This window comes from Oncorhynchus tshawytscha, linkage group LG10 (assembly GCF_018296145.1).
Source record: "Oncorhynchus tshawytscha isolate Ot180627B linkage group LG10, Otsh_v2.0, whole genome shotgun sequence".
Taxonomy (NCBI): domain Eukaryota; kingdom Metazoa; phylum Chordata; class Actinopteri; order Salmoniformes; family Salmonidae; genus Oncorhynchus; species Oncorhynchus tshawytscha.
The window spans coordinates 80,660,536-80,680,775 of NC_056438.1; the positions used below are offsets into that span (position 1 = coordinate 80,660,536).

Genomic DNA, 20,240 nt, shown 5'->3' on the forward strand with positions numbered 1-20,240 from the left:
TATAGGACCGGGAGTTTCCCCCTGACAAGGAGTAACTCCTGGCCCTAGGCATAATGGTAATCGACTGATATTGGCCAGGTTTCCAATATCCATACGAGCATACTACCACTTAAAGCAGGTAGGCTATCAGGTGTACGTACATTCTAAGTGGCATGTTAGTGTGGATATTGGTACGTAGCCGTGACATGGTAGAGTTGCAGTATGAGTGAATGTGGTGGTGAGGAGAAGGCTCAGCTCCAACTGTGAATCAACTGGAGAACAGTGGGCTTGTGATGAGTCTAATTTTTATGACTACGCTGTGCGAAGAAGTAGTGCCGAAGGTTCTCACTAATATAAATACATTATTAAAGAGGCAGTACTTTTTAAATACGTAATTAAATGTTTTGATACACCTCGGAATCCAACCACTCTCTCATATTGTGGCAGAATGAGGCAGGAGATGTGATGAAATATGTCCATGACATGAAGGATGTGGGCTACAGCAAAAACACAATGGCTGAGGAAGGCAGGCACCATCTGAAGCAACATTACTCAATACAACCAAACAAAAACAACTGAAAAAAAACAAAAGGAAGTGAGGACATGGGAGACGGGAACATGAAAATGCAGTGATGGCATCATGCTAGGCTAACGGCATCATGCTAGGCTAACGGCATCATGCTAGGCTAACGGCTCCAAAGGTGGAAACAAGAGGTACGATACGATACAGACGGTAGTGAAATGCTAGCATGTCCACTGGCCATGCAATAATAATTAAAACAATAATAATCATATTGAATGTAGCAGCTCTCTCACTGGTATCTGTGTGTTCCTGCGACATCACCTCCTTCCCCAAACCAAGCCCAAGAACAGGACCAGGGAAGGCTGGCGACTTACCATTTATGGGCACTTTTATAGGAGATACATAAAGAGGGTTAGGTACGAGAACAGAGAGAGGGAAGAGAAAGAGAGGAAGAAGAGAGAAGAGAGGAGAAGAGAGGGGTGTAAGCAACAAATCAGCATAAGCACCGTTACAGTCACCGGTAGTGTGTTGAGCTACCGTTAGTTAGGTTACAGTCACCGGTAGTGTGTTGAGCTACTGTTAGGTCACAGTCACCGGTAGTGTGTTGAGCTACCGTTAGTTAGGTTACAGTCACCGGTAGTGTGTTGATCTACTGTTAGGTCACAGTCACCGGTAGTGTGTTGAGCTACCGTTAGTTAGGTTACAGTCACCGGTAGTGTGTTGAGCTACTGTTAGGTCACAGTCACCGGTAGTGTGTTGAGCTACTGTTAGTTAGGTCACAGTCACCGGTAGTGTGTTGAGCTACTGTTAGGTCACAGTCACCGGTAGTGTGTTGAGCTACTGTTAGTTAGGTCACAGTCACCGGTAGTGTGTTGAGCTACTGTTAGGTCACAGTCACCGGTAGTGTGTTGAGCTACTGTTAGTTAGGTCACAGTCACCGGTAGTGTGTTGAGCTACTGTTAGTTAGGTCACAGTCACCGGTAGTGTGTTGAGCTACTGTTAGTTAAGTTACAGTCACCGGTAGTGTGTTGAGCTACTGTTAGGTCACAGTCACAGTCACTGTTAGGTCACAGTCACCGGTAGTGTGTTGAGCTACTGTTAGTTAGGTCACAGTCACCGGTAGTGTGTTGAGCTACTGTTAGTTAGGTCACAGTCACCGGTAGTGTGTTGAGCTACTGTTAGGTCACAGTCACCGGTGTTAGTTAGGTCACAGTCACTGTTAGTTAGGTCACAGTCACCGGTAGTGTGTTGAGCTACAGAATGGCTTTCAGGGGACAGAATGGATTTCAAGGGGACAGAATGGAGCAGAATGGGCTTTCAAGGGGACAGAATGGCTTTCAAGGGGACAGAATGGCTTTCAAGGGGACAGAATGGATTTCAAGGGGACAGAATGGATTTCAAGGGGACAGAATGGCTTTCAAGGGGACAGAATGGCTTTCAAGGGGACAGAATGGATTTCAAGGGGACAGAATGGATTTCAAGGGGACAGAATGGATTTCAATGGGACAAAATGGATTTCAAGGGGACAGAATGTATTTCAAGGGGTCAGAAAGGGGAAAAAATAAATAGTTATTGGCCTCACTCCTGAAATTAAATAGTTTTTTAATATTGAAATATTCGTGATTCTAATTTTCAAGTATTTTAAAGGCACATGTTTATCATGTGCTGAATGCATTTAGGGTGACATGATACAAAATAAAGTCTGTGATGAAATGAAATGAACAAGATGATATGTGGGGTTTGCACTAATCACTCACATTAAATGATCATCAACTCCCAATATGCTAACTCAAACTGTCACTCCTAAAAACAGATAACCTTTTCCAGCCAGCCTGCCTTGCCTGGCTCTCAACCAGCTAGCGCTAACGGCTACATGCTTCATTACTTCTGAAGCTAACGCTAACTGTCAACACGTTTACCATGACAGGCATTATCTTGGTTTCATGGTAGAATCATGTTTTTTTTATGCTTCACTTGAGATATGTGGCAAACATCTAAAACCATGTTGTGTTGCTTATTTGTGTGTGCCCTTGATGCCTCAGGTCATTCATTATCACTACTGCCCCACATATAATTGTTGTTATTATCATGTTTTCCCCAAAAGCTATAGCTAGTCAAAAATAAACACAAGCGCTCTACTTTTCTAGATGGTGCAGTTCAGTGTATATGCCTATACTTCAGGCGTCCCCCCCCTGCCCCCCCCCCCCCTGCCCCTTCATTTCTCTTTCAACAAAGGCTACTAATAATTAATGAGAAAACTAAATGGTTTTATTATTCTATTTTATCATGGAAGAGGAGGAATAAACAGAAGAGTGCATGGCGGCAAAACAACAACACCAAGTAGGTCACTAGCTCTAGCTATCAGAGTAGTTAGCCAACAGCTAGCTATCAGAGCAGTTAGACAACAGTTAGCTATCAGAGCAGTTAGCCAACAGCTAGCTATCAGAGTAGTTAGCCAACAGCTAGCTATCAGAGCAGTTAGACAACAGTTAGCTATCAGAGCAGTTAGCCAACAGCTAGCTATCAGAGCAGTTAGCCAACAGCTAGCTATCAGAGCAGTTAGCCAACAGCTAGCTATCAGAGCAGTTAGCCAACAGCTAGCTATCAGAGCAGTTAGCCAACAGCTAGCTATCAGAGCAGTTAGCCAACAGCTAGCTATCAGAGCAGTTAGCCAACAGCTAGCTATCAGAGTAGTTAGCCAACAGCTAGCTATCAGAGTAGTTAGCCAACAGCTAGCTATCAGAGCAGTTAGCCAACAGCTAGCTATCAGAGCAGTTAGCCAACAGCTAGCTATCAGAGTAGTTAGCCAACAGCTAGCTATCAGAGCAGTTAGCCAACAGCTAGCTATCAGAGCAGTTAGCCAACAGCTAGCTATCAGAGCAGTTAGCCAACAGCTAGCTATCAGAGCAGTTAGCCAACAGCTAGCTATCAGAGTAGTTAGCCAACAGCTAGCTATTAGTTAGCCAACAGCTAGCTATCAGAGCAGTTAGCCAACAGCTAGCTATCAGAGCAGTTAGCCAACAGCTAGCTATCAGAGCAGTTAGCCAACAGCTAGCTATCAGAGCAGTTAGCCAACAGCTAGCTATCAGAGTAGTTAGCCAACAGCTAGCTATCAGAGTAGTTAGCCAACAGCTAGCTATCAGAGGTTAGCCAACAGCTAGCTATCAGAGCAGTTAGCCAACAGCTAGCTATCAGAGCAGTTAGCCAACAGCTAGCTATCAGAGCAGTTAGCCAACAGCTAGCTATCAGAGCAGTTAGCCAACAGCTAGCTATCAGAGCAGTTAGACAGTTAGCCAACAGCTAGCTATCAGAGCAGTTAGAGCAGTTAGCCAACAGCTAGCTATCAGAGCAGTTAGCCAACAGCTAGCTATCAGAGCAGTTAGCCAACAGCTAGCTATCAGAGCAGTTAGCCAACAGCTAGCTATCAGAGCAGTTAGCCAACAGCTAGCTATCAGAGCAATTAGCCAACAGCTAGCTATCAGAGTAGTTAGCCAACAGCTAGCTATCAGAGTAGTTAGCCAACAGCTAGCTATCAGAGTAGTTAGCCAACAGCTAGCTATCAGAGCAGTTAGCCAACAGCTAGTGTAGAGAAATGCTATTTCTTATGCAGGTGACCAACCTATTGCTAATACAGGGCTACAACTCAAAGTAAAGCCTGTGGGGTCCCCTACAGGATAGCTCCCGCATTACACTAACTGCCAAAACCAGCCCGTCTACATATCTAATTTCTAACACTAGCTATCAGAGTAGTTAGCCAACAGCTAGCTATCAGAGTAGTTAGCCAACAGCTAGCTATCAGAGCAGTTAGACAGTTAGCCAACAGCTAGCTATCAGAGCAGTTACAGTCAGCCAACAGTTAGCTATCAGAGCAGTTAGCCAACAGCTAGCTATCAGAGCAGTTAGACAGTTAGCCAACAGCTAGCTATCAGAGCAGTTACAGTCAGCCAACAATTAGCTATCAGAGCAGTTTGCCAACAGCTAGCTATCAGAGCAGTTAGACAGTTAGCCAACAGCTAGCTATCAGAGCAGTTAGCCAACAGATAGCTATCAGAGCAGTTAGCCAACAGCTAGCTATCAGAGCAGTTAGCCAACAGCTAGCTATCAGAGTAGTTAGCCAACAGCTAGCTATCAGAGCAGTTAGACAGTTAGCCAACAGCTAGCTATCAGAGCAGTTAGCCAACAGATAGCTATCAGAGCAGTTAGACATTTAGCTATCAGAGCAGTTAGCTAACAGTTAGCTGTCAGAGCAGTTAGCCAACAGCTAGCTATCAGAGCAGTTAGACAGTTAGACAACAGTTAGCTATCAGAGCAGTTAGACAACAGTTAGCTTTCAGAGCAGTTAGCCAACAGCTAGCTATCAGAGCAGTTAGAAAACAGTTAGCTATCAGAGCAGTTAGACAACAGTTAGCTATCAGAGCAGTTAGACAACAGTTAGCTATCAGAGCAGTTAGCCAACAGCTAGCTATCAGAGCAGTTAGACAACAGGTAGCTATCAGAGCAGTTAGACAGTTAGACAACAGTTAGCTATCAGAGCAGTTAGACGGTTAGACAACAGTTAGCTATCAGAGCAGTTAGACAGTTAGACAACAGCTATCTATTAGAGCAGTTACAGTTAGCTATCATAGCAGTTACAGTTCTCTCTCTCTCTTTCCCTCTCTCTCTCTTTCTTCCTCTCTCTCTCTCTCCCTCTCTGTTTATATAAGTGGTTGATCTCTCTCTCCCTCTCTCTGTTTATATAAGTGCTTGATCTCTCTCTCTGTTTATATAAGTGGTTGATCTCTCTCTCTGTTTATATAAGTGCTTGATCTCTCTCCCTCTCCCTCTCTCTGTTTATATAAGTGGTTGATCTCTTTCTCCCTCTCTCTGTTTATATAAGTGGTTGATCTCTTTCTCTCTCCCTCTCTCTGTTTATATAAGTGGTTGATCTCTCTCTCCCTCCCTGTTTATATAAGTGGTTGTTCTCTCTCTCTCTCTCTCTGTTTATATAAGTGGTTGTTCTCTCTCTCTCTCTCTCTCTCTCTCTGTTTACATAAGTGGTTGATCTCTCTCTCTGTTTATATAAGTGGTTGCTCTCTCTCTCTCCCTCTCTGTTTATATAAGTGGTTGATCTCTCTCTCTCTCTCTCTCTCTCTCTCTCTCTCTGTTTATAGAGGTTGTTGATCTCTCTCTCCCTCTCTCTGTTTATATAAGTGGTTGATCTCTCTCTCTCTCTCTCTCTCTCTCTGTTTATATAAGTGGTTGATCTCTCTCTCTGTTTATATACGTGGTTGCTCTCTCTCTCTCTCCCTCTCTGTTTATATAAGTGGTTGATGTCCCTCCCTCTCTCTCTGTTTATATGAGTGGTTGATCTCTCTCTCTGTTTAAATAAGTGGTTGCTCTCTCTCTCTCCCTCTCTGTTTATATACGTGGTTGATGTCTCTCTCTCTCTCTCTCTCTCTCTCTCTGTTTATATAAGTGGTTGATCTCTCCCTCTCCCCTCTCTATTTATATAAGTGGTTGTTCTCTCCCTCTCTGTTTACATAAGTGGTTGAACTCTCTCTCTCCCTCTCTCTGTTTATATAAGAGGTTGATCTCTTCCTCTCTCTCTCTCTCTCTGTTTATATAAGTGGTTGATCTCTCCCCTCTCCCTCTCTCTGTTTATATAAGTGGTTGATCTCTCTCTCTGTTTATATAAGTGCTTGATCTCTCTCCCTCTCCCTCTCTCTGTTTATATAAGTGGTTGATCTCTTTTTCTCTCTCTCTCTCTCCCTGTTTATAGAGGTGGTTGATCTCTCTTTCTCCCTCGCTCTGTTCATATAATTGGTTGATCTCTTTCTCTCTCTCTGTCTCTGTTTATATAAGTGGTTGATCTCTCTCTCCCTCTCTGTTTATATAAGTGGTTGATCTCTCTGTCTCTGTTTATATAAGTGGTTGATCTCTCTCTCTCTCTCTCCCTGTTTATAGAGGTGGTTGATCTCTCTCTCTCTCTGTTTATATAAGTGGCTGATCTCTCTCTCTGTCTCTGTTTATATAAGTGGTTGATCTCTCTCTCTCTCTCTCTCTCTCTGTTTATATAAGTGGCTGATCTCTCTCTCTCTCTGTTTACATAAGTGGTTGATCTCTCTCTCTCTGTTTATATAAGTGGTTGATCTCTCTTTCTCCCACGCTCTGTTCATATAATTGGTTGATCTCTTTCTCTCTCTCTCTGTTTATATAAGTGGTTGATCTCTCTCTCTCTGTCTCTGTTTATATAAGTGGTTGATCTCGCTCTCTCTCTCTCTCTCCCTGTTTATAGAGGTGGTTGATCTCTCTCTCTCTCTCTCTGTTTATATAAGTGGCTGATCTCTCTCTCTCTCTGTCTCTGTTTATATAAGTGGTTGATCTCTCTCTCTCTCTCTCTGTTTATATAAGTGGTTGATCTCTCTCTCTCTCTCTGTTTATATAAGTGGTTGATCTCTCTGTCTCTGTTTATATAAGTGGTTGATCTCTCTCTCTCTCTCCCTCTGTTTATAGAGGTGGTTGATCTCTCTCTCTCTCTGTTTATATAAGTGGCTGATCTCTCTCTCTCTCTCTCTCTCTGTCTCTGTTTATATAAGTGGTTGATCTCTCTCTCTCTCTCTCTCTCTGTTTATATAAGTGGCTGATCTCTCTCTCTCTCTGTTTACATAAGTGGTTGATCTCTCTCTCTCTCTGTTTATATAAGTGGTTGATCTCTCTTTCTCCCTCGCTCTGTTCATATAATTGGTTGATCTCTTTCTCTCTCTCTGTCTCTGTTTATATAAGTGGTTGATCTCTCTCTCCCTCTCTGTTTATATAAGTGGTTGATCTCTCTCTCTCTGTCTCTGTTTATATAAGTGGTTGATCTCGCTCTCTCTCTCTCTCTCCCTGTTTATAGAGGTGGTTGATCTCTCTCTCTCTCTCTCTGTTTATATAAGTGGCTGATCTCTCTCTCTGTCTCTGTTTATATAAGTGGTTGATCTCTCTCTCCCTCTCTGTTTATATAAGTGGTTGATCTCTCTCTCTCTGTCTCTGTTTATATAAGTGGTTGATCTCGCTCTCTCTCTCTCTCTCTCCCTGTTTATAGAGGTGGTTGATCTCTCTCTCTCTCTCTGTTTATATAAGTGGCTGATCTCTCTCTCTCTCTCTGTCTCTGTTTATATAAGTGGTTGATCTCTCTCTCCCTCTCTGTTTATATAAGTGGTTGATCTCTCTCTCTCTGTCTCTGTTTATATAAGTGGTTGATCTCTCTCTCTCTCTCTCTCTCTCTCTGTTTATATAAGTGGTTGATCTCTCTCTCTCTCTGTTTATATAAGTGGTTGATCTCTCTCTCTCTCTCTGTTTATATAAGTGGTTGATCTCTCTCTCTCTCTGTTTATATAAGTGGTTGATCTCTTTCTCTCTCTCTGTCTCTGTTTATATAAGTGGTTGATCTCTCTCTCTCTCTCTGTTTATATAAGTGGTTGATCTCTTTCTCTCTCCCTCTCTCTGTTTATATAAGTGGTTGATCTCTCTCTCTCCCTCTCTGTTTATATAAGTGATTGATCTCTCTCTCTCTGTCTCTGTTTATATGAATGGTTGTTCTCTCTCTCTCTCTCTCTCTGTTTATATAAGTGGCTGATCTCTCTCTCTGTCTCTGTTTTCTATAAGTGGTTGATCTCTCTCTCTCTCTCTCTGTTTATAGAGGTTGTTGATCTCTCTCTCCCTCTCCCACCCTATAAGTGGTTGATCTCTCTGTTTATAGAGGTTGTTGATCTCTCTCTCCCTCTCTCTGTTTATATAAGTGGTTGATCTCTCTCTCTCTCTCTCTCTGTTTATATAAGTGGTTGATCTCCCTCTCTCTCTTTGTTTATATAAGTGGTTGATCTCTCTCTCTCCCTCTGTTTATATAAGTGGTTGATCTCTCTCTCTGTTTATATACGTGGTTGCTCTCTCTCTCTCTCCCTCTCTGTTTATATAAGTGGTTGATGTCCCTCCCTCTCTCTCTGTTTATATGAGTGGTTGATCTCTCTCTCTGTTTAAATAAGTGGTTGCTCTCTCTCTCTCCCTCTCTGTTTATATAAGTGGTTGCTCTCTCTCTCTCCCCTCTGTTTATAGAGGTTGTTGATCTCTCTCTCCCTCTCCCACCCTATAAGTGATTGATCTCTCTCTCTCTCTGTTTATAGAGGTTGTTGATCTCTCTCTCCCTCTCTCTGTTTATATAAGTGGTTGATCTCTCTCTCTCTCTGTTTATATAAGTGGTTGTTCTCTCTCTCCCTCTCTGTTTATATAAGTGGTTGCTCTCTCTCTCTCCCTCTCTGTTTATATAAGTGGTTGATCTCTCCCTCTCTCTCTCTCTGTTTATATAAGTGGTTGATCTCTCCCTCTCTCTCTCTCTGTTTATATAAGTGGTTGATCTCTCTCTCTCTCTCTGTTTATATAAGTGGTTGTTCTCTCTCTCTCTGTTTACATAAGTGGTTGAACTCTCTCTCTCCCTCTCTGTTTATATAAGTGGTTGATCTCTCTCTCTGTTTATATAAGTGCTTGATCTCTCTCTCTGTTTATATAAGAGGTTGATCTCTTCCTCTCTCTCTCTCTCTCTGTTTATATAAGTGGTTGATCTCTCTCTCTCTCCTCTCTGTTTATATAAGTGGTTGATCTCTCTCTCTGTTTATATAAGTGCTTGATCTCTCTCCCTCTCCCTCTCTCTGTTTATATAAGTGGTTGATCTCTTTTTCTCTTCTCTCTCTCCCTGTTTATAGAGGTGGTTGATCTCTCTTTCTCCCTCTCTGTTTATATAATTGGTTGATCTCTTTCTCTCTCTCTCTGTCTCTGTTTATATAAGTGGTTGATCTCTCTCTCCCTCTCTGTTTATATAAGTGGTTGATCTCTCTGTCTCTGTTTATATAAGTGGTTGATCTCTCTCTCTCTCTCTCCTGTTTATAGAGGTGGTTGATCTCTCTCTCTCTCTGTTTATATAAGTGGCTGATCTCTCTCTCTCTCTCTCTCTTTCTCTGTTTATATAAGTGGTTGATCTCTCTCTCTCTCTCTCTCTCTCTCTGTTTATATAAGTGGCTGATCTCTCTCTCTCTCTCTCTGTCTCTGTTTATATAAGTGGTTGATCTCTCTCTCTCTCTCTCTCTCTCTCTCTCTCTGTTTATATAAGTGGTTGATCTCTCTCTCTCTCTCTCTGTTTATATAAGTGGTTGATCTCTCCCTCTCCCCTCTCTATTTATATAAGTGGTTGTTCTCTCCCTCTCTGTTTACATAAGTGGTTGAACTCTCTCTCTCCCTCTCTCTGTTTATATAAGTGGTTGTTCTCTCTCTCTCTCTCTGTTTATATAAGTGGTTGCTCTCTCTCTCTCTCCCTCTGTTTATATAGGTTGTTGATCTCTCTCTCTCTCTCCCACCCTATAAGTGATTGATCTCTCTCTCTCTTTTTATAGAGGTTGTTGATCTCTCTCTCCCTCTCTCTGTTTATATAAGTGGTTGATCTCTCTCTCTCTCTGTTTATATAAGTGGTTGTTCTCTCTCTCCCTCTCTGTTTATATAAGTGGTTGCTCTCTCTCTCTCCCTCTCTGTTTATATAAGTGGTTGATCTCTCCCTCTCTCTCTCTCTGTTTATATAAGTGGTTGATCTCTCCCTCTCTCTCTCTCTGTTTATATAAGTGGTTGATCTCTCTCTCTCTCTATTTATATAAGTGGTTGTTCTCTCCTCTCTCTGTTTACATAAGTGGTTGAACTCTCTCTCTCCTCTCTCTGTTTATATAAGTGGTTGATCTCTCTCTCTGTTTATATAAGTGCTTGATCTCTCTCTCTGTTTATATAAGAGGTTGATCTCTTCCTCTCTCTCTCTCTCTGTTTTATATAAGTGGTTGATCTCTCTCTCTGTTTATATAAGTGGTTGATCTCTCTCTCTGTTTATATAAGTGCTTGATCTCTCTCCCTCTCCCTCTCTCTGTTTATATAAGTGCTTGATCTCTCTCTCTCTGTTTATATAAGTGGTTGATCTCTTTCTCCCTCGCTCTGTTCATATAATTGGTTGATCTCTTTCTCTCTCTCTGTCTCTGTTTATATAAGTGGTTGATCTCTCTCTCCCTCTCTGTTTATATAAGTGGTTGATCTCTCTGTCTCTGTTTATATAAGTGGTTGATCTCTCTCTCTCTCTCTCCCTGTTTATAGAGGTGGTTGATCTCTCTCTCTCTCTGTTTATATAAGTGGCTGATCTCTCTCTCTCTCTCTCTCTCTCTGTTTATATAAGTGGTTGATCTCTCTCTCTCTCTCTCTCTCTCTCTCTGTTTATATAAGTGGCTGATCTCTCTCTCTCTCTGTTTACATAAGTGGTTGATCTCTCTCTCTCTCTGTTTATATAAGTGGTTGATCTCTCTTTCTCCCTCGCTCTGTTTATATAATTGGTTGATCTCTTTCTCTCTCTCTGTCTCTGTTTATATAAGTGGTTGATCTCTCTCTCTCTCTGTTTATATAAGTGGTTGATCTCTCTCTCTCTCTCTCCCTGTTTATAGAGGTGGTTGATCTCTCTCTCTCTCTCTCTGTTTATATAAGTGGCTGATCTCTCTCTCTCTCTCTGTCTCTGTTTATATAAGTGGTTGATCTCTCTCTCTCTCTCTTTTTATATAAGTGGTTGATCTCTCTCTCTCTCTCTCTTTTATATAAGTGGCTGATCTCTCTCTCTCTCTCTCTCTCTCTCTCTCTCTCTGTTTATATAAGTGGTTGATCTCTCTCTCTCTCTCTGTGTTTATATAAGTGGTTGATCTCTCTCTCTCTCTCTGTTTATATAAGTGGTTGATCTCTCTCTCTCTCTGTTTATATAAGTGGTTGATCTCTCTCTCTCTATGTTTACATAAGTGGTTGATCTCTCTTTCTCTCTCTCTGTTTATATAAATGATCTCTCTCTCTCTCTCTCTCTCTCTCTATGTTTACATAAGTGTTTGATCTCTCTCTCTCTGTATATGTTTATATAAGTGGTTGATCTCTCTCTGTTTATATAAGTGGTTGATCTCTCTCTCTCTCTCTCTCTTTCTCTCTCTCTCTGTTTATATAAGTGGCTGATCTCTCTCTCTCTCTCTCTCTTCTGTTTATATAAGTGGCTGATCTCTCTCTCTCTCTGTTTATATAAGTGGCTGATCTCTCTCTCTCTCTGTTTATATAAGTGGTTGATCTCTCTCTCTCTCTGTTTATATAAGTGGTTGATCTCTCTCTCTCTCTGTTTATATAAGTGGTTGATCTCTCTCTCTCTGTTTTTATATAATTGTTTCATCTCTCTCTCTCTCTGTTTATATAAGTGGTTGATCTCTCTCTCTGTTTTTATAAGTGGTAGATCTCCCTCTCTCTGTTTATATAAGTGGTAGATCTCCCCTCTCTGTTTAAATAAGTGGTTGATCTCTCTCTCCCCTCTCTGTTTATATAAGTGGTTGATCTCTCTCTCCCTCTCTCTGTTTATATAAGTGGTTGATCTCTCTCTCTCTCTCTCTCTGTTTATATAAGTGGTTGATCTCTCTCTCTCTCTGTTTATATAAGTGGTTGATCTCTTCCCTTCTCTATTTTTTAAGTGTACTAGAGTGATTGTACAAGTAACTGTAGTAACAGTGGCCATGGCAATAGGTAGGGGTGCGCTACCTACACAACCCCTCACATCCAGTCCACATGCATATGAGAGGTAATACATGTTACGCCGGTGACATCACACACACGGCACACGCAATGCAGATGGGATGGAGTGAAGCCAGCCTCAGCCCAGGGGAAACCACAGAGATATACAGGGAGGAAGAGGAGGAAGGGAAAGAGGAGGAAGAGGAGGAAGAGAAAAAGGAGGAAGGGAAAGAGGAGGAAGAGGAGGAAGGGAAAGAGGAGGAAGAGGAGGAAGAGGAGGAAGGGAATGAGGAGGAAGAGGAGGAAGGGAAAGAGGAGGAAGAGGAGGAAAAGGAGGAAGGGAAAGAGGAGGAAGAGGAGGAAGGGAAAGAGGAGGAAGGGAAAGAGGAGGAAGAGGAGGAAGGGAAAGAGGAGGAAGGGAAAGAGGAGGAAGAGGAGGAAGGGAAAGAGGAGGTTGAGGAGGAAAGGAAAGAGGAAGAGGAGGATGAGGAAGACGGAGAGGGGGGAAGGGGAGTAGGGAGAAGCAGCAGGCAGATATTGAAGATGACTTTCAGTAACAGAGCTGACCAAAGGGGACACAGTCTCTTTTTCATGTAAATATATATATATATATACACACACACACTACTGTTCAAAAGTTTGGGGTCATTTAGAAATGTCCTTGTTTTTGAAAGAAAAGCTACATTTTTTATTTATTTATTGTTGCTTGAAACGGCAGATTTTTAATGGAATATCTACATAGGCGTACAGAGACCAGCAACCATCACTCCTGTGTTCCAATGGCACGTTGTGTTAGCTAATCCAAGTTTATCATTTTAAAAGGCTAATTGATCACTAGAAAACACTTTTGCAATTATGTTGGCACAGCTGAAAACGGTTGTCCTGAGTAATTAAATAAGCAATAAAACTGGCCTTCTTTAGACTAGTTGAGTATCTGGAGCATCAGCATTTGTGGGTTCGATTACAGGCTCAAAATGGCCAGAAACAAAGACCTTTCTCCTGAAACTCATCAGTCTATTCTTGTTCTGAGAAATGAAGGCTATTCCATGCGAGAAATTGCCAAGAAACTGAAGATCTCGTACAATGCTGTGTACTACTCCCTTCACAGAACAGTGGAAACGGACTCTAACCAGAATAGAAAGAGGAGTGGGAGGCCCTGATGCACAACTGAGCAAGAGGACAAGTACATTAGAGTGTCAGGTTGAGAAACAGACGCCTCACAAGTCCTCACCTGGCAGCTTCATTAAATAGTACCCGCAAAACACCAGTCTCAACGTCAACAGTGAAGAGGTCGACTCCGGGATGCTGGCCTTCTATGGCAGTCTACACTGTATTTCTGATCAATGTCATTTTAATGTTAAAAAAAGTAGCTTTTCTTTCAAAAAGAAGGACATTTCTAAATGACCCCAAACTTTTGAACGGTAGTGTGTATATTTTGTATAAAGGCTTTTAATATAAGCAAGTTAAACGGCAAATTCCATTATAAAACTCACAGCGGAAATGGGAATAGTGGTAAAAGAAGATTTGTCTCACCTAAGATAGCAGTTGGCACAAAGGGATCTGGTCATAACCCCAAAACAAGTGCAGAGATTGGAGGAAGAAGAGAGAGAAAATAGAGGTAAATAAAAGAATAGGAGATAAGAACGGAGAAGAAGTAAATAACAGAGCACAGTGAATGTGATTATAGACCGAGGCTAGAAGAAGAATAGACAGAAGAATATAGGCTTATAGCTGAAGACATAAGAACTATTACATCTCACACAAAGAGACTCTGTGGACTGTTGATATGGAAAGGCACAAATATAGCTAGTGCCTTCATAAAGAGTATGTTTACTGAAATGATTGATCCAACAACGGCCTATAGGTTAGAAGATAAAACACTCTTGCCAGCTCATCGCTAGGTACTTTTTTCAAACCATTGACTTGTACTCTCTACTACCTACCGTGAGTATAATATATAGTAACAGAATGGTGTGTGTTTAAAAGTGTTTACCTGGGTAGTAGGACTTGGGGAGCGTTGTGCTGAGAGTATTAGACAGGGTGAAGGAGGAAGAGGACAACCCAGCTAGAGACAGAAAATAAACAATCGTCAATTATATAGTTATAGAATCTCAACATAATCATTGAACATGAATATAATGTATGTGAATCATATAATCTTAGTAGCTTAGTAGTAATTTAGTGTAGTAGTTTAGGACCAACACCATGTCACCTAGGACCAATACCATCTAGGACCAACACCGTCTAGGACCAACACCATCTAGGACCAACACCATGTCATCTAGGACCAACACCATCTAGGACCAACACCATCTAGGACCAACACCATGTCATCTAGGACCAACACCATCTAGGACCAACACCATGTCATCTAGGACCAACACCATCTAGGACCAACACCATGTCATCTAGGACCAACATCATCTAGGACCAACACCATGTCATGTAGGACCAACACCATATAGGACCAACACCATCTAGGACCAACACCATGTCATTTAGGACCAACACCATCTAGGACCAACACCATCTAGGACCAACACCATCTAGGACCAACACCATCTAGGACCAACACCATCTAGGACCAACACCATGTCATCTAGGACCAACACCATCTAGGACCAACACCATCTCCTTCCAACACCATCTAGGACCAACACCATCTAGGGCCAACACAATCTAGGACCAACACCATGTAATCTATGACCAACACCATCTAGGACCAAGACCATCTAGGACCAACACCATCTCCTTCCAACACCATCTAGGACCAACACCATCTAGGGCCAACACAATCTAGGACCAACACCATGTAATCTAGGACCAAGACCATCTAGGACCAAGACCATCTAGGACCAACACCATCTAGGACCAACACCATCTAGGACCAACACCATCTAGGACCAACACCATGTCACCTAGGACCAATACCATCTAGGACCAACACCGTCTAGGACCAACACCATCTAGGACCAACACCATGTCATCTAGGACCAACACCATCTAGGACCAACACCATCTAGGACCAACACCATGTAATCTATGACCAACACCATCTAGGACCAACACCATGTCATCTAGGACCAACACCATCTAGGACCAACACCATCTAGGACCAACACCATCTAGGACCAATACCATCTAGGACCAACACCATGTCATCTAGGACCAACACCATGTCACCTAGGACCAATACCATCTAGGACCAACACCATGTCACCTAGGACCAATACCATCTAGGACGAACACCATCTAGGACCAACACCATCTAGGACCAATACCATCTAGGACCAACACCATCTAGAACCAACACCATGTCATCTAGGACCAACACCATCTAGGACCAACACCATCTAGGACCAACACCATCTAGACCCAACACCATGTCATCTAGGACCAACACCATCTAAGACCAACACCATCTAGGACCAACACCATCTAGGACCAACACCATCTAGGACCAACACTATCTATGAACAACACCATCTGGGACCAACACCATCTAGGACCAACACCATCTAGGACCAACACCATGTCATCTAAGACCAACACCATCTAGGACCAACATCATCTAGGACCAACACCATGTCATCTAGGACCAACACCATCTAGGACCAACACCATCCAATCCAACACCATCTCTGACCAACACCATCTAGGACCAACACCATCTAGGACCAACACAATCTAGGACCAACACCATCTAGGACCAACAAAATCTAGGACCAACAAAATCTAGGACCAACAAAATCTAGGACCAACACCATCTAGGACCAACACCATGTCATCTATGACCAACACCATCTAGGACCAACACCATGTCACAGACCTCTTCTAGGACCAGGGGATGTAGTTACAGGGATGACTAACACCATCTAGGACCAGGGGATGTAGTTACAGGGATGACTAACACCATCTAGGACCAGAGGATGTAGTTACAGGGATGACTAACACCATCTAGGACCAGAGGATGTAGTTACAGGGATGACTAACACCATCTAGGACCAGAGGATGTAGTTACAGGGATGACTAACACCATCTAATATAGACATCTAAATGACACCAATAGACAGTCAACAACTGAGGTGAAGGGGCTTCTGGACCGGTTTTGGGACCAGGAGGGCAATATTAGGGGACGCCAGGCTTTGAGAACAGGAGGGACAAGAACAGTAGGACAACATCATTTACATTTACTAATATTGTCTTGTTCACACCCCTCCCTCTCTGTCCAAAGCCTCGGTCCTTATCCCAGTAATATTGCCCTACAGTCCTTGCCCCTTCTGTTCTAAAGCCTGAGACCCCTGATTAAAAAATCAAATAAAATGTGTTTATTTCACCTTCATTTAACCAGGTAGGCCAGTTGAGAACGAGTTCTCATTTACTGGCCTACCCGGTTAAATAAAGGTGAAATAAATTAAATATGATTTTTTTTAAATCAGGGGGCTCAGGCTTTAGAACAGGAGAGACAAGGACCGTAGGGCAATATTACTGGGATAAGGACCGAGATAACAGTGGACAGAGGGTTTGGACAGAGAGGGAGGGGTGTGAACAAGGCAATATTAGAGGGATGAGGACTTCATCAGTTTTAGGACAACCACAGTGATAGACAGTCAGTTGAGGTCAAAGCTTAAGTGTCTCCTGCAGAGCTTGGGGAGACAGACTGGGTGATGTCAGGGTAAGATGCTGTCATTAGCTACCCAGGTAGCTGTACTTATTTGTATTGAAGTCAACATCAGCATAAGGATTGTAATGTGTTAGATGTTAAGACACTGAGGTGTGTGGGGTTGCTGTTGCTGCAGTGCATACTGTACTGAAACCAAGTTCATGGGCATTAGATAGGCCTACATTAGATATATCTACATTAGATATATCTACAATAAATAGACCTATATTAAATAGGTTTCCATTAGATATATCTACATTAATCTACATTAAATATCTACATTAAATAAGTCTACATTAGATAGGCCTACATTAGATATATCTACATTAGATAGACCTACAAGCATTTCGCTACACTCGCACTAACATCTGCTAACCATGTGTATGTGACAAATAAAATTTGATTTGATTTGATTTATATCTACATTAGATATATCTACAATAAATAGACCTATATTAAATAGGTTTCCATTAGATATATCTAGATTAATCTACATTACATATCTACATTAAATAGGTCTACATTAGATAGGCCTACATTAGATATATCTACATTAAATAGGCCTACATTAGATATATCTACAATAAATAGACCTATATTAAATAGGTTTCCATTAGATATATCTAGATTAATCTACATTACATATCTACATTAAATAGGTCTACATTAGATAGGCCTACATTAGATATATCTACATTAAATAGGCCTACATTAGATATATCTACAATAAATAGACCTATATTAAATAGGTTTCCATTAGATATATCTACATTAAATATATCTACATTAGATAGACCTACATTAGATATATCTACATTAAATATATCTACATTAAATAGGCCTACATTAGATATATCTACATTAAATAGGCCTATATTAAATAGGTTTCCATTAGATATATCTACATTAAATATATCTACATTAGATAGACCTACATTAGATATATCTACATTAGATATATCTACATTAGATATATCATTAGATATATCATTAGATATATCATTAGATATATCATTAGATATATCATTAGATATATTTACATTAGATTATAAGGGGGCTGGAGAGAAGCTAACCTACAAACTGAGCTGTTAGGTCTAATTCGAGACTGAGGTGTTGTAGGATTGTATGTTATTTATGGTTATGTGTTGTTATTAACTGGGTGGAGTTTTAGGTTTAGTAGCTGTACTGAAGTCAATTTCATGGGCATTAAGTCAATGAGATTAAAGAGGGCTGGGGAGCGGCTGCATGTGTTGACCAGTGACCACTAGACAGGAGAGAAGTCCAGACAGCTATCATTACCAGAGCTATCATTACCAGACTATTTACTAAAGATTGTCAGAATAGACGTTGAGGCCAAGGGTAAAATTGCATGCACTCATATACAATGAGGAAAACCAAATGGACTTTTGTAAACATAATATATATATATATTAGGTTTCCTATATATATATATATATATAAAAAGTCCATTTGGTTTTCCTTATATAAAGTCATTGTATATGAGTGCATGCAATTTTACCTCTGGCCTCAATCTTTAGTAATTCTGACAATCTTTAGTAAATAGTCTGGTAATGATAGCTATATATATATATATATATATATATATATATATATATATATATATATATATATATATATATATATATATATGTATATATGTATAGAGCAACCTGGATTCCTGAATACTTACTTCTGCCATTGACGGCGAGGGTGCACTCGCTACGGCCATTGAGTGTGAGGGTACACTCACTCCTGGTGTTGAGGGTTTGGCTGTGAGTGTCCATGAAGGACAAGGCCTCGTCGCAGTTTGTCCCCTGCTCCGTACAACTCTTATCCATAGAGTTAACCATCACTGTCATCTCCTGTCGAGTACTGCTCAACGTCTCTTTACGCTTCTTAGCCAGCTTCCTGTTTAGGAAAACATAATAACAGTAATGTCATAAGGAAAAGAGTTAAACAAATGATGGAAGAGAGGATGATGGTAGAGAGGATGATGGTAGAGAGGATGATGGTAGAGAGGATGATGGTAGAGAGGATGATGGTAGAGAGGATGATGGTAGAGAGGATGATGGTAGAGAGGATGATGGTAGAGAGGATGATGGTAGAGAGGATGAGGGTAGAGAGGATGAGGGTAGAGAGGATGATGGTAGAGAGGATGATGGTAGAGAGGATGATGGTAGAGAGGATGATGGGTAGAGAGGATGATGGTAGAGAGGATGATGGAAGAGAGGATGATGGTAGAGAGGATGATGGAGGAGAGGATGATGTTAGGAAGAGAGGATGAGAGGATGATGGTAGAGAGGATGATGTTAGAGAGGATGATGTTAGAGAGGATGATGGAAGAGAGGATGATGTTAGAGAGGATGATGGAAGAGAGGATGATGTTAGAGAGGATGATGTTAGAGAGGATGATGGTAGAGAGGATGATGTTAGAGAGGATGATGGAAGAGAGGATGATGTTAGAGAGGATGATGTTAGAGAGGATGATGGTAGAGAGGATGATGTTAGAGAGGGTGATGGAAGAGATGATGATGGTAGAAAGGATGATGATGGTAGAGAGGATGATGGAAGAGAGGATGATGGTAGAGAGGATGATGGTAGAGAGGGTGGTGGTAGAGAGGATGATGGAAGAGAGGATGATGGTAGAGAGGATGATGGTAGAGATGATGATGGAAGAGAGGATTATGGTATAGAGGATGTTGGTATAGAGGATGATGGAAGAGATGATGATGGTAGAAAGGATGATGGTAGAGAGGATGATGGTACAGAGGATGATGGAAGAGAGGATGATGGTAGAGAGGATGATGGAAGAGAGGATGATGGTAGAGAGGATGATGGTAGAGAGGATGATGGTAGAGAGGATGATGGTAGAGATGATGGTAGAAAGGATGATGGTAGAGAGGATGATGGTAGAGAGGATGATGGAAGAGAGGAGGATGGTAGAGAGGGTGGAGGTAGAGAGGATGATGGTAGAGAGGATGATGGTAAAGAGGATGATGGCTCTAACCAGAATAGAAAGAGGAGTGGGAGGCCCTGATGCACAACTGAGCAAGAGGACAAGTACATTAGAGTGTCAGGTTGAGAAACAGACGCCTCACAAGTCCTCAACTGGCAGCTTCATTAAATAGTACCCGCAAAACAACCGTCTCAACGTCAACAGTGAAGAGCCGACTCCGGGATTCTGGCCTTCTAGGAAGAGTTGCAAAGAAAAAGCCATATCTCAGACTGGACAATAAAAAGAAAAGATCAAGATCAGCGAAAGAACACAGACACTGCACACCTTCATTGTTCACTACTCCATAGAGCCTCATCACTGTTCACTACTCCAAAGAGCCTCATCACTGTTCACTACTCCATAGAGCCTCATCACTGTTCACTACTCCATAGAGCCTCATCACTGTTCACTACTCCATAGAGCCTCATCACTGTTCACTACTCCATAGAGCCTCATCACTGTTCACTACTCCATAGAGCCTCATCACTGTTCACTACTCCATAGAGCCTCTTCAC

At 41.7% G+C, this 20,240-nt stretch overlaps 1 protein-coding gene across 1 annotated transcript in view; it reads right to left on the reverse strand.

Moving 5' to 3' along the window:
• LOC112222543 (receptor-type tyrosine-protein phosphatase mu-like) overlaps positions 1 to 20,240 on the reverse strand; it is a 441,501-nt gene that overhangs the window by 128,669 nt on the left and 292,592 nt on the right. Inside the window, exons 16-17 of the mRNA XM_042329181.1 lie at positions 18,421 to 18,638; positions 14,061 to 14,132 (exon numbers count right to left, since the gene is read on the reverse strand). Of these exons, the coding sequence (XP_042185115.1) occupies positions 14,061 to 14,132; positions 18,421 to 18,638 (290 nt within the window). The remainder of the gene's footprint in view (positions 1 to 14,060; positions 14,133 to 18,420; positions 18,639 to 20,240) is intronic.